Source organism: Rhincodon typus, chromosome 11 (assembly GCF_021869965.1).
Source record: "Rhincodon typus isolate 14 chromosome 11, sRhiTyp1.1, whole genome shotgun sequence".
Lineage (NCBI taxonomy): Eukaryota > Metazoa > Chordata > Chondrichthyes > Orectolobiformes > Rhincodontidae > Rhincodon > Rhincodon typus.
The window spans coordinates 36,987,573-37,003,038 of NC_063342.1; the positions used below are offsets into that span (position 1 = coordinate 36,987,573).

The window sequence follows — 15,466 nt, forward strand, 5'->3', positions numbered from 1 at the left end:
ATTCTAAAGCACCAGTTGCCTTGTAACAATGCAGTGTTGCTTGTACAATTGTACAGGCCTTTGGAGAATACTGTTTTGGTCTCCACATCCACAACAAATCTACATTGGAGCTAGCACAGCATATGTCCACTCTAATGGTTCCTGGAATAACAAGGATATCCTATGATTAGGCTAAATTGGTGTTTTACTTTCTAGAATTTTGAAGAATGAGGGTGATCTCACTGAAACATTCAACATGCTGAGGGGGATAGATACAAAGGTCACTCCCCCTAGTTGGGGAATGTAGAACACAGGACTAGTGTCTCAAGATGGAGCAGAGCATCTGGGTTGGAGATGTGGGAAGAACTGTTCGCTCAAAAAGGACCGTGAATCTTTGGAATTCTGCGCCTTAAGGATGTAAATGTTACATCTTTGAATACATTTAGGGTTGAAACAGACTGATCTTTGGACTCTCAGGGAATCAAGGGATCAGGAACAGATATTACAGCTGAAGCCAAAAATCAGCCATGATCATATTAACCGTGAAGTAAGTTTGACAATGTAAAATCTGCTCCTGCTCCTGCTCCTATTTACGGGACTTACGAGTGAGGAACAGCCTGGAAGGGAAATCTTTATTTTGAAGCCAGTTTAGTCAATTGCTGGTTTGCAGCATGAAGCCTCAACTTGAAAGTGGATTGCATAGGTCATTCTAACTCATGTGAGTTATTTAAATATAGAGGGGACAAAATGCTTTACCTGAACACAGCATCAACACCACCAGGCAGAAGCTGGACAAGTGCACAAGTGCGTTCTTACTGGGATCTTGTGAGAATCTCTTCCAGCAAGCAGCTAAGTGGGGTCAGGAGTCAAAGGGGTCTGTGAATGGCTGAAGGTGGAAGAGGCAGAAGACAAAAAAGGTTTAATCTACCATGACGCACAGGAGCACAGGGCTGCTGGCTTCCTTGTAAAGACCCTGGAATAACATTCATCTTCTTAATGGCCCAAAAGTAAATCAGGGATTGTAAAACAAAAACCATATACACCACAAAAGGGAGGCGATGACTTAGCGGTATTATCGCTGGACTGTTAATCCAGAGATCCAGATAACATTCGAGGGTCCTAGGTTCAAATCCCGCCACAGCAAATGGTGGGATTTGAATTTAGTAAATATCTGGAATTAAGAATCTAATGACCACCGTGAATCCATTGTCAATTGTTGGAAAAACCCTTCTGATTCACTAATGTTCTTAAGGAAAGGAAACTGCCATCCTTACCTGGTCTGGCTTACATGTGACTCCAGACCCACAGCAATGTGGTTGACTCTTAACTGCCCTCTGGGCAATTAGAGATGGGCAATAAATGCTGCCTAGCCAGCGACACCCTCATCCCATGAATGAATTAAAGAAAAATGAATTAAAGAAAAAAGAAACCTTATGGATACGCTTCTAGTGTTTCCAGGAAAATCGTTACCCTAAGCATCAAACCCAATTTCCAAAACATTTAAATATTGGCAGGATCTCAGCGATGCAGTCAGAGCTCAACATTTTCGGCTCGCACCCATCCTCATGTCCTTAGTTTGTAGGATATCAATTTTCAAAATGGTACATACTTCTGGAAACATCTTTTTACCTCGCATAGCAGTTTAAACCAACATACAATTATCATTTGTCATAAAAACACAGTGAATTTGAGTTAGTTGTACGTAAAGCAGTGCATCACCTGCTACGGCACTGGGATAGCAAGTCAGTGCCACTAATGTCAGTAGGCATATGGAACTGGAGGTGGTACCCACTCTGCCCATTAGATATTGACCACAATATGCATAGCCAAGCACTCATCACCTTGGTCACCAATCACCTGGGGCTACCCCACTGGCTGTCTCACTCCCAACTCCTGTCAATATGTCACTAGCTGCTTGTCCACAGAGAATGGTAAGCAACAAGGGAACAGGATAGCCAGCAACTTTGCAAGCAGGGTGGTGAAGTGTTGAGGGTTTGGCAAGCAAATTTCAATCCCAGAATTTGAATTGACACAAAACATTTGCAAAAGCTACATTATATAGTTGCTGCACGCATTAAACTCTTAACTTTGCTTAATGTCATGTACAGACCTAGCCTTTGATGCAAGAAGGTGCCTATGGCAAAATTTGCAATTACATTACAGACAATAACTGCATGGGTGGGGAGTGCATCGCCTGCAGTTGCAGCAAATGCAGCTTTGAATTAAAAGCTTAAATAGACAAAATTCCATTTTAATATTGTGTCATGCAGTAAATGTGCCAAGGCAAACAGATGAAAATGGAACACAAGACATCCTTTATAAACATTCTAATTTCATACGCATGGGCTTTAGTTAATTACTCTGGCACTTAAAATAATGAAGTATTAAAATTACCTAAAATACCAACAATGACACCAATTGGACTGGACGTTCCCTCTGCTGCTTTGTGCCAAATCTCACTGGTATACGGAACCCAGATCGAGGCTATACAGTAGTAATATCCACTGTCTGTTTCGTCAATTTGTCGCACTCTCAGTCGGTACTCACTGCTACTAATCTTGCTCAATGTGACAAAGACAGTATCGCTCACCACTGCTGCCCGGTTCAAGCTCACTAGAACCTTATCACTTGGAGGATGCTTTGCTGCAGATGTGCTGAAATACCAGGAAACTTCAACTGTCTGCGTGTCTTCAACTCCTGTTACGTTGCAGATGAGGTCAATTTCATCACCTTTATTCAAAGTGAGCTTCTGACCGATCGTAGAGACGTTTAATGTCTGGGCTGTAATAAACAAACAAATAGCATTGTAGTGTTTGTAGAATCAGATTCCCTACAGCGTGGAATCAGGCCATTCAGTCCATTGAGTCCACGCTGACTCTCTGAAGAGCATCCCACTGTAAACCCATATTTCCTATGGCTAAGCCACCTAGCCTGTACATTCCTAGACACTATGAGCAATTTAGCATGGCCAATCCACCTAACTGATATCTTTGGACTGTGGGAGGAAACTGGAGCACCTGGAGGAAACCCACACAGACACAGGGAGAATGTGCAGACTCCACACAGACAGTTGCCTCATGGTGGAATCAACCCCAGCTCCCTGGCACTGAGGGGCAGTGGTGCTAACCACTGAGCCATTACATGCTCTTTAGTAGGCTTTCTTCCTAGGAGTATTCCAAACTTCTACAGTTACCAGAACTTTGCCATCTGTCGCAAGATGGACCATTGAGATGGGTGACCCAAGTTATTGTGGTTTAAAAAAAACAATTATTCAACCAATAAAACCATTAGATTACAGAGTTACATTATACATTCTTCACATGAGCATTTGATTCTGCATGCCCTCCTTGGTGTTCTCACATCCTTTGCTCCTTTAACCACCTATTGAATTCTAAATACTGACATTGCTGATTAATTACCGCTGAGCAGCTCAAGAGGAATTTTTAAACCATCTTCTTCACTTTAATTATCAACTCCAGTAGTACTTTCTACTATTTCAACAACCCTCAAACTGTTTCTCTTGCTCATCGACTTAATTCTTCTAATCTTGTTGCTTAATATATATGGACAGAATAGAAAGAAACGTGTCCTTTCCAATGCATGCAAGTTCTAAATAACAAATTTAGAACAGCTCTCAATTCAACTGATTAGCTCTCATATTTATCCTACGTCGTATCTGGTAGTATCCCATGCAAAACATTACCAGACCCTTCCTGCTTCCTCAACATGCTTTTGCACAAAACTAACTGCTTTAAAATGTTTTATAATTGACACATTTCACATTTTAAACATCTTTTTACATAACCCTGTATTGTGCTAACTCTTTTTTGGCATGATTCGTATTATTAAAAAAATGAACCAAAAAAAAAAAATTACATGACATGTGGGTCTAGCTGGCTAGGTCATCATTTATTGCCCATCCCTAATTGTTCAGAAGGCAGTTAAGAATCAGCCACATTGATGTTGGTCTGGAGTCACATGGAAGCGAGGTCAGGCAAGGATGGCGGATTTTCTTCCCCGAAGGATAATGAATCAGATGGGATTTTTTTTTTTAAATTTGACAGCAATTACATTGTAGCCACTTGTTACTCCACATCATTGAAATTTGAATTTCAAACAACCTGATTTGAATGTACACCTCCAGAACATTGGGCTAGTAATCCTAAATCCAGGAGACTGGGTTTACTGCGACATCACTGCCTCCCCCAGTAGAGATGAAGAATAGGAGTTTAAAACATGCCAACATGGAGAAGACCCCATGGAGGTGAACACATCGACAGGTTACTTTTACGCTCAATGTAAAATTCGATCCTCATCTTCAGAGGTTTCAAAAGTCCACTTAAAAGGGCAATGTTTATGACAAATATGGAATTTGAAAAACTAATCTGACATATACTAGCGACTCCATCCAAACCACCCACCCCAGGGAAAGAGGGATTGATCATTCCATAATATTTGCAATAATAATCCATTCCAAATTATAGGATGACTGAAAATAACATACCCAACTGCTGCACTTCTATCACTGCAATATCTGTATTTTTTTCTTGAATCTGTTTCCATTTGGAGCCATCTTCTTTGACCCATTCTGCTGCTACGCAGGAGTAAACACCATCATCCTCAGGTCGCAAACTGGTTATGATTAATTTGAAGATACCATTTGTTTCTATTCCCATTCTAACATCACCACTCTGATACCTATTCTTGTACAAGCCACCAGGCTGAATCCAACTGTCTTCAGTGAATGACAGAATGTCTCGACTCTTGCTGCCATTCACTTTTAACTGCCATGTGACAGAGACACGAGTAGAAACAGATGAAGTTGTCCTCGCAACACACTGAAGTTCCAGTGATTTCCCTTCCATGTAACTTGCAGGCTTTGCACTTCGGGACCTTCTAGGTGATACAGTCAGTCCATCTGGGATCACTGAAGAAGAATGCATAAGAGTTACTAACAAAACCAGACTAAAGATGCTTGACAGGAATAGTTATCAAACTAGAACCAAGAGCTTTACCTGATCTCTTACAATAACAATGCCTTATTTCAATACTAGTTTCAGTTCTAATTTTATCTCCTTGTCAGGAGTATATCTGCCGCCAACACCCCCTGCCCCCACCAAAGTATTTGGGAAAATTTATTAGTTGAGCTTAATACAAATGTTGAAGTAAAAGAACAACAGAATTGTTTTATCATTTGATAATTTGAACTTTAAATGTATGTGATAGATACAGCAGACATTGTGCACTTTGAAGCAACATTCTCTGCAACAATTAAATATGGCGCCCTTCATTTAGTTTATGGCAAACCATTCCAGGTTTATCAACTTAAGAAGTCTTTAAGAGTTTGTTTTTTGACAGTGCTCTTTAAACTCAACCCTTCTCAAAACCACCTGAATGGCCGTAGAAACTGTTTTTTTCTGATTTCTCTCATCACCCATTTCCCACTTATAATTTCTACCTACTATGATGCTGTCGTCATCCTAGTGAATCTCCCTGTATCTCCTCTGGCCAGTTCTTTCCTGAAGTAAGGCACCCAAACAGGCCAGAATTTTTAATTCGTATAAATCAATGGTGAGGCTTCAAGTTGAACACTATCTCTATTTTTGTACTTTATACACTGCACCCTGGAAGGTAGAGACTGGAACAAAGATTCTATAAACACTTTTCAAATTTCATTGACTTTATGCTTCTGAATTCACTTAAAGAACCATTCTACACAGCTAAACCGATTGTGGGAACTGGCAGCTTCCCAAGACCTTTGCAAGGATATCAGATGGATTGTTTAGCATTCCCAAACTGACAAGTAACAACAAAGCCTAGTGACAGTAATTGTGAAACAACATTACAGGACAAAAATACTGAATGATTCATCTAGTTATTAACATGAAACCTCTAGGTCAGCCAATACTCTCTGAAGCAGGCTCTCTTCTACCACTCTAAAGGGTAGACAACATAAAAACAGAAGTTATTATAGAATCAAGTCTCCCCTGTCCAGGCTACATACTTTTGAAAAGCAACAGTTAATTTCCCTGGACAATGTTGGTCATGTCTCCATCACTACTCAATCACAAAATCTGCCATTGAACTATGGCACTGATTTTTTGCAACTTCCATTAATTACTATTTCAATTAAAATGACAGCACTAATGCTTTCTAGCTTGAAATCTAACAACATATTTGTTATTCTACTATTGACTGAACATAGGCCAGTGTGCCAAGGCAACCCATATTTGGGACAGGGTGTGGAGACAAAATGTAAATTGCAGTATTTTACTTTCAAGACGGAGTTAAATTAAGTACAACAGTTAGCAATGGAACCCCTTTTCTTGAGGGTGGAAGGGGAAGAATAAGGGCTCAGTTTTCCTTTTTTTTATGCTCAGTAACCAGGAACAGCTATCAGAAAGGCTGCATGCATTTGCACATTTACAAGAAAAGGCAAAAAGCTATGAATAAGCTGGAATAATTATAAACAATATTTCCACAGCTGAACAACCTACTCTTGATTCTGGTCAAGAGTTGGTACTTGATTGAAATAGCAGTCAGCTGCTAGAATCATAACCAGCATCAGGCAGAAAATTTAGGGGACCAAGGAAGAAAAAAAAAGTGGAAAAATTAACATTTTGCCTCAAGTTAATAAGTAATGTGAATACAAATGCAATCAATTTGTAAACCTGGATCCACTGAAAATTAAAATAGCAGTTAATTCATCCTCTACAAAACTTACCCTGCAAAAATACACTATCATCATAATTTCCAGAACTATTTTCGTCTGTGCTAGGGGTCTGGCATTGATATCTCCCATCATCCTCAAACTGGACACTCTCGAAGTGCAGCTCAACAGAGTTGTCACTAAGTCTCTCCACCCAAATTTCCTTCTTCTGGATTTTCTCCTTGTATTCAGCATCTGAAAATTCAGGTTCCAACGTGCTGACAATCCTAAAGTGTTCGTTTGCGCGGGTCACAGACCAATCAAAGTTCTGTTCAGCCGGCCCTTGATAATCACTGACGTTACACGGAATGCTGACTGGAGTTCCAACAACACGGTACAGATGGCCCGATGGGACTTTCACGACACGTCCCAAAATCAGTCCTGCAAGAATAAAGGAAAATACCCAAATGTGAATGCCTCTCAATCCAGACAGAGAACAAAAAAAAAACACGCAAACAAGGGGAGAAATCCCCACATCATTAGAAACTTAAAAGTACACTTGCTGGTTCTACTGATTGCATTAAAATGTGACATCTGTGATTTCATCAAGTAGCATTTTCCATTGTGGCCAATGTTTTAAATTTTGAGCCATCTGTTTCTCCATGCAAACTTCAAGACATAAATGAATGCATAATACCACTGACCAATGTATCAGCTATTAAATGTAGTTGTTTGGGAATCCAGACATGAGCAATTGTATTATGGACTAATAAGTGAGAAAGGGACACCTGCACTGTGTTTGGCCTCAATATTCATTTACACGACATACACATATACGTCAAGGCTTACATGTGAATAATGGCACTACAGAATGATACTGAAGCAAACATACAGAGAGCCATAATTTGAGAGTGCATTTAAATGTCTGCCCATCTTTCCCTTTTTAATTGCCACAATCTTTTGTGGAAGTTGATTAAAAACACAAGCTCAACGTTACATCAAGAGAAATTGGGCACTTGGGGACAATGTTTATTTGGTACTCCTTAATCAGACTGAACAATTGTGAAATTAACAGCACAAAAAAAAAGGGGAAGGAAATGAAATTAGATTGGGTGAATTCAAAGTCAAATAAACCACAGCAGAAGGGGAAAGAAACATGGTTTATTTTATTTTCTCTCAATCCAAAAGGATAAAAATAAGGAAGAACATAAAATGGGATTTTTTAAAAAATATTCAACAAATAAAGCTTAAAGGAACGAGACTTCTAATTAGTTCATTTCTGTGCCAAAGTTGACTGGCAGCATTTAACGCTCACACATCATTAAAAGAATATTTTCAGCCTGCAAGACTTAACCTTCTCCAGTGAATTTAGTGCACATCCAACACTAATGAAGCAACAAACTATTCAATACATTTGAATTGCGAAGCAGACAGAGGGCAAAATAAAATAGATCATAGACACCAACATTTTGGACACGTTTTGAATTTCCACATTTCTCTGCTCATTCTCTTTGCCTGAAGTCGTGTATTATTTTCATGTAAATAATGAATTGTAGGCATCCATTGTCACTTAGCAAATTATGGAATAATTTTTTTCAGAATAGGTGAATTTTTTTTATTCATTCATTAATGGGATGAGGGTGTTGCTGCCTACGCAGCATTTATTGCCCATCCCCAATTGCCCAGAAGGCAGTTCAGAGTCAACCACATTGCTGTGGGTCTGGAACCACCAGTAGGCCAGACCCCATAAGAATGGCAGTTTCCTTCCCTGAAAAAGGACATTAGTGAACCAGATGGAGTTTTCTGGCAATCAACAATAGATTCATGGTCATCATTAGATTTAGTTCCAAATATTTTATTGAATTCAAATTCCACCATCCACCGAGTCCCTGGAACATTGTCTGGCTCTCTGGATTAACAGTCCAGCTATACCACCACGATGCCATCACTTCCCCTTTAATCAGAGCCACCGAATTGTTACTGTGCAGAAGGCAGCTATTCAACCCATTGTGTCTGCATCAGCTCTTTTGAGCATTTTGACTTGGCACCAAATTGTCGGTTTTTCTCCATCACCCTGCACTTTACATAATTTAGGAAAGACAATGCCCTTTTTAATGCCTCAGTTGAGCTTACCACCAATCATTTCCATGCAGAGCATTCCAAGCACTGATCACTTAGTGTGTGGGCAGGTTAATTCTTACCTTGCATTTGCTTCTTCAGCAAAACATTTTAAATCTGTCTTCTAATTCTTGATCCTTTTACAAACAGGAACAGTTTCTCCATATCCACTTTTCCCAGATCTCTCGCAACTTTGCAAACGTCAGCTAAATCTCCCCTTAGCCTTCTCCACCAGATAGGAAATTACCATCTTGACTTCTTCATAACTGAAGATCCTTATCCTTGGAACCATTCTCACCCAAAAGCATTCCTGCCCTTGCTCTGCAGTGCCCAGAATTGTACTCAATACTCCAGAGGTCAAACCAGTGTCTTAAGTTCAGCATAACTTTGCTGCTTTTATACTTTATGCCCCTATTAATGAAGTCTAAAATATTGCATACTTAAACATCACTCTCTACATGTGTCACCCATAATGACTTATTTAAATGTTCACTCGGGCCTCTGTATCCCTGCACATCATTAAGAATACTAATCATGCTTTATGCTATATAATCTGTGTTCTTTGTGCCAAAATATATCCACATTAAACTTCATCTGCCAAATAACAATCATGTTGGTAAAGTGACAAGCATTGCACTGTCCTCACAGTTTATAAGGTTTCTACAGTTTTGATCATAAGTAACTTCCTGAAGGGTTAAGCTTTCCCAGACTCAAAATAGGGATTTAGGGTCAGTCCCGACAGCACATCAGAGACATTTTAGGATGTGCCTCCAGCAAGGTGTCTTTATCAAATAAAAGCCGAAAAGCGGATGCTGTAAATCAGAAACAAAAACAAAGTTGCTGGAAAAGCTCAGCAGGTCTGGCAGCATCTGTGAAGGAAAAAACAGAGTTAACGTTTCGGATCCGGTGACCCTGCCTCAGAATAGGGTAACTTTATCTGCTGTCCAAATGCTTAAGGTAACAGAAAAGAACTAGGACCTGGGTAGAAAGATCAAAAAGATCCAACTGATGTTTATTTAACTCACCTGATATAAATAAATATTACATGCACAAACACCTCCATGTCTGGGCTAAAATTAAGCTATTTGGTTACAAGTAGCAGTATTCTTCCATCAACATCATTCTCAAGGAACCTTACACCGTTATACTCTCAGGTCAGTTGATATTATACAAAAAGGAGCATATTTCTTACAAATATACTGATGTAATAACCCAACATTGCCTTGGATACCAATATGTACAGTTGGTGTGCAATGGGCATGTCAATTTCTTCTGGGGATTTCTCTCAGTTGGGTATAAGTGTGGGAATTTTAAATAGGCAAATACAACAGGACTAAAAAGTGTCACAGCAAATATAAACAATGTGGAAACTCAGCCTGCATGTAATCAGATAAGGCAAATTTACACTATTCCCATCATATATGGTCCAGCTAATAGAACAATTAAAAAGTTATCTTCCATTTGAGCTTTTCATTAAAACTATCTCAAGGCACAAGTCAGGGGTGTGATGGAATATTCCATTGTTCAGATATGTGCAACTCCAACACTCAAAATTGACAGCATCTAAGACAAAGCATCCTGCTCCAGTGGCACCATGCCCACAAATATCTCTGCTCTCCACACCACTACTCAGCAGCAGTGCATACTACCTACAAAATGCACCTCAAATTCACCAAGATTCATTAGATAGCACCTTCCAAACCCATGACCAAGTCCAACAAGAAGGACAAGGGCAGCAAATATATTGGAACACCACCACCTTCAAGTTCTCCAAGCCACGCACCATCCTGACTTTCTTTATTCTTTATTTTTTCTTTATTCATTTATGGGATGAGGGAGTCACTGGTAAGGCAGCATTTATTGCCCATCCCTAATCACCCAGAGGGCAGTTAAGAGTCAACCACATTGCTGTGGTCTGGAGTCACGCATAGGCCAGACCACGCAAGGATGGCAGTTTCTTTTCCTAAAGGACATTAGTGAATCAGAAGGGTTTTTCTGACAATTGACAATGGATTCACAGTGGTCATTAGATTCTTAATTCCAGATATTTATTAAATTCAAATTCCACCATTTGCTGTGGCGGGATTTGAACCCAGGACCCTAGAATGTTATCTGGGTCTCTGGATTAACAGTCCAGCGATAATACCGCTAGGCCATTGCCTTATCTTGGTACCATTATTCAAGAAGGGTGGTAGGGATAAACAGAATTAAAGGCTAGTGAGTCTAACATCAGTAGTAAGGAAATTATTGGAAAAATTCCAATGGATACAATTAATCTCCATTTGAAAGGGACAAGATTAAGCAAAAATAGTCAGCATGGCTTTGTAAAGGGGAGATAGTGTCTAACAAGCTTGATTGAAATTTGTGGAGCTGACTAGGTGTCTCGACAAAGGTAGTACATTGTATGTAGTCTACATGGACTTCAGTAAGGCTTTGGACAAGGTATTGCATGGCAGTTTGGTTAAGGAGGTAGACGCCCATGGGGTCCAAAAGCAATTCGGCAAATTGGATCCAAAACTGGTTTAGAACAAAGAACAAAGAACAAAGAAAATTACAGCCCTCCAAGCCTCCATGTTGCCCATCAGAACTAAAACACCCTACCCTTCCGGAGGCCATGTCCCGCTATTCCCATCATATTCGTGTATTTGTCAAGACGCCCTTTAAAAGTCGCTATCGTATCTGCTTCCACTACCTCCCCCAGCAGCAAGTTCCAAGCACCCACCACCCTCTGTGTAAAAAAACTTGCCTTGTACATCACCTTTAAACCTTGCCCCAAGTAACTGACTCTTCCACTCTGGGAGAAAGCTTCTGACTGTCCATGCCCTTCATAATCTTGTAGACCTCTATCAGCTCACCCATCAACCTCCGTCGTTCCAGTAAGAACAAGTTTCTCCAACTTCAAGGCTAATGCCCTCCATACCAGGCAACATCCTGGTAAATCTCCAAAGCCACCACATCTTTTTGGTAATGCGGTGACCAGAATTGAACACAATATTCCAAATGCAGCCTAACTAAGGTTCTATAAAGCTGCAACATTAGCTGCTAATTTTTTAAAACTCAATGCCCTGGCTGATGAAGGCAAGCATGCCATATGCCTTGACGACTACCTTTTCCACCTGTGTCACCACTTTCAGTGACCTGTGTACCTCTGCCCATCAGTACTCTTAAGGTCTATGCCATTTACTGTCTATTTTCCATCTGGATTAGACCTTCCAAAATGTATTACCTCACTTTTCCGGATTAAATTCCACCTGCTATCTCTTTGCCCAAGTCACAGCCGATCTATGTCCAGCTGTATCCTTTGACAGTCCTCATTGCTATCCGCAATTCTACCAACCTTTGTCATCGGCAAATTTACTAAATCAGACCAGTTACATTTTCCTATGTAACAAATAGCAAAGGTCCCAACATTGATCCCCAAGGAACGCCACTAGTCACAGCCCTCCATTCAGAAATGCACCTTTCCACTGCTACCCTCTGTCTTCTATGACTGAACCAGTTTTTTTTTAAATCCATCTTGCAAGCTCACCTCTGACCCTGTGCGACTTTACTTTTTGTATCAGCCTACCACGAGGGACCTTGTCAAAGGCCTTACTGAAGTCTATGTAGACAACATCTACTGCCCTACCCTCATCGATCATCTCCTTCACTTCCTCAAAAAACTCAACCAAGTTAGTGTGGCATGACCTCCCCTTCACAAAACCATGTTGCCTTCTCACTAATATGCCCACTGATTTCCAGGTGGGAGTAAATCCTGTCACGAAAAATCCTCTCCAATAATTTCCCTACCACTGATCTAAGGCTCATCGGTCTGTAATTGGCTGGATTATCCTTGCCACCCTCCTTACATAAAGAAACGACATTGGCTATTCTCCAACCTCTGGGACCGCCCCTGTAGCCAGTGAGGATACAAAGATTTCCCTCAAGGCCCCAGCAATTTCCTGCCTTGCCTCTCTCAGTATTCTGAGGTATATCCCATCAGGCCCTGGAGAGTTGTCTACCTTAATGTCTTTCAAGATCCCCAATAGCTCCTCCCTTTTGATCTCAACATGACCCAAACTATCTACACACCCTTCCCCAGACTCATCATCCACCAAGTCCTTCTGTATGATGAACACTGATGCAAAGTACTCATTTAACACCTCGCCCATTTCCTCTGGCTCCATGCCTAAATTCCCTTCTCTGCTCCTGAGGGGGCCAAGCTTCTCTCTGGCTACCCTCTTGCTCTTTATAGATGTATAAAAAAACCTTGGCATTTTCTTTAATCCTGTTGGCCAATGACTTTTCATGACTCCTTTTAGTCCTCCTGACTCCTTTCTTAAGTTTCTTTCGACTTTCCTTGTATTCCACCCTGGAGTTGTGTGTTCCCAGCCTTTTAGCCGTGATATATGCTTCCTTTTTCTTTTTGATTAGGCTCATAATATCTCTCATTATCCAAGGTTCCCTGAACTTGCCATACTAATCCTTCATCCTTATAGGAACATGCGGGTCCTGAGTTCCCAGCAACTTACACTTGAAAGACTCCCATATACTAGATATTGATTCACCCTCAAACAACTGCCTCCAATCTACACTCTTCAGTTCCTGCCTAATATTGTTGTAATTAGCCTTTCCCCAATTTAGCCCCTTCACCTGACAACTACATCTATTTTTATCCATCAGTACCTTAAAGCTTACTGCTGAATTGTAATCACTGTTCCTGACCTGCTCCCCTGAGACGTTGACCACCTGGCCAGGCTCATTCCCCCATACTAGGTCTAGCACAGGCCCTTTTCTAGTTGGACTATCTACATACTGTTTCAGAAAGCCCTCCTGGATGCTCCTTACAAATACTGCCCCATCTGTGCTCCAAGCACTAAGTGAGTCCCAGTCAACATATGGGAAGTTAAATCACCCACAACAACAAAACTTACTTTTACATCTTTTCAAAATCTGCCTACATATCTGTTCTTCTATCTCCCGCTGGCTGTTGGGAGGCCTGTAGTAAACCACAAACACGGTGACTGCACCCTTCCTGTTCCTGAGGTCTACCCATATTGCCTTGCTGCATGAGCCATCCGAGGTGTCCTTCCCACAGTACAGCTGTGATGCTCTCCTTAACAAGCAACTCCCCTACCCCTTTTACATTCCCCTCTATCCCGAATGCAACATCTGTATCCTGGGACATTCAGCTGCCAATCTTGTCCCTCCCTTAACCAAGTCTCTGTAATAGTGACAACATCATAGCTCCAAGTACTAATCCAAGCTCTAAGTTCATCTGCTTACCTGTCCTGTTATACTTCTTGCATTGAAACAGATGCACGTCAGTCCACCAGACCCGCTTTGAATAGCAACCACACCCTGCCTGCTCTGAGTCTTACTGGCCTTATTCTCTAGTTCCCTTTCAGTCAATTCAGTTTCTTGGCAGAGAGCAGAAAGCGATGGTAGAAGAGTGTTTGTGACTAGAAGCATGTGTCCCAGGTCATTCCACAGGGCTCAGTACTTGGTCCTTAACGTACATCTTTTAAACAGCAATGATCTAGACATACAGGTTGGGGTATGATCAGTATATTCACAGATGACATGAAAATTGGTGGTGTTGCAAATAGCTAACAGTACAATATTGTTGGGATGGTCAGATGGACTGAAGTGGCAAATGCAATTTGATCCTAAAATGATAGATACATTTTGGGACTACTGACAAGGCAAGGTAGTACATGATGAATGTTAGCACCCTAAGAAATACAAAGAATCGGAAGGACCTTTGTGTGCATGTACACAGGTCACTGCAAATTATATCTCCACATGACAGCCACAGCTATTGCTTACCAGATGTTAAAGCATACAGATCAAAATTATGCAAATTGAAATATGTATATACTTTAGGGAGGAACAATGATATATAGACCAGGTTTACCAACTAAACATTAACAGTGTGGATATCCATCATCAACCATTCTACATGAAGCACTGTACTAAAGTTAGCCTGCAGACAGATATCAAAAAAATGTGTACAGTCCCCACCTTCCTCCTCCTTGGTTTCAGGAACCTGAATTCCAGGGTCAAAAAACTTGCAGAGCCCAAATGGTGTAAAATATTATTTCAGACCACCAAAGGAAATCATTTATAAAAGCAAATTTCTCTAGATTGTTGAAGTTGTATTGGACTTGCCCTCAAGACACAAAGAGAAAGCTACTTGAAAAGAACGATATAAAAAAAAGGCAAAAAAAAAAAGATGGGAACAAGCAGAAAAATTGGATTAAAAATCAAATTAAATTGGTCCTTTTTGAAGAAATGCAGTAGGATGAATAGCTATTTCTGTGCAGTGAATTCAGTAAATTCTACAGCTCTGCACAAGATACAACTGGGAATGTACACATTAATTTATTAATGTATCACAAGGTTGGATTTAAGTGAAGAAAGAAACATTTGACACAATTGACTGCATCATTCTAGATACCAATTCTTCTACCAAATACCCTGCCATACAATAACCCTAATGTAGATGGGAATGCTCTGCTGTCTGTCTGAAATTAAATAGTCAGTATTCTTTAGAAAGCACATGATATTTTCTGAAGCTGGCAACCATGATGCTATACCATCCAGTAATGGCCAAACCACTTTTCCAGAATTATTTATCCATACAAACTATATAGAAACTGGCAAACTGCAAGATCTTATTTTGAATAACAGAAGAAAAACAGAACCAATTCAGACTTAAGATACTGCTTTCTGAAAGCT

At 40.4% G+C, this 15,466-nt stretch overlaps 1 protein-coding gene across 1 annotated transcript in view; it reads right to left on the minus strand.

Moving 5' to 3' along the window:
• LOC109922092 (prostaglandin F2 receptor negative regulator-like) overlaps positions 1-15,466 on the minus strand; it is a 52,021-nt gene that overhangs the window by 15,509 nt on the left and 21,046 nt on the right. The window contains exons 2-4 of the mRNA XM_048603225.1: positions 6,704-7,069; positions 4,484-4,906; positions 2,374-2,760 (exon numbers count right to left, since the gene is read on the minus strand). Coding sequence (XP_048459182.1) covers positions 2,374-2,760; positions 4,484-4,906; positions 6,704-7,069 — 1,176 coding nt within the window. The remainder of the gene's footprint in view (positions 1-2,373; positions 2,761-4,483; positions 4,907-6,703; positions 7,070-15,466) is intronic.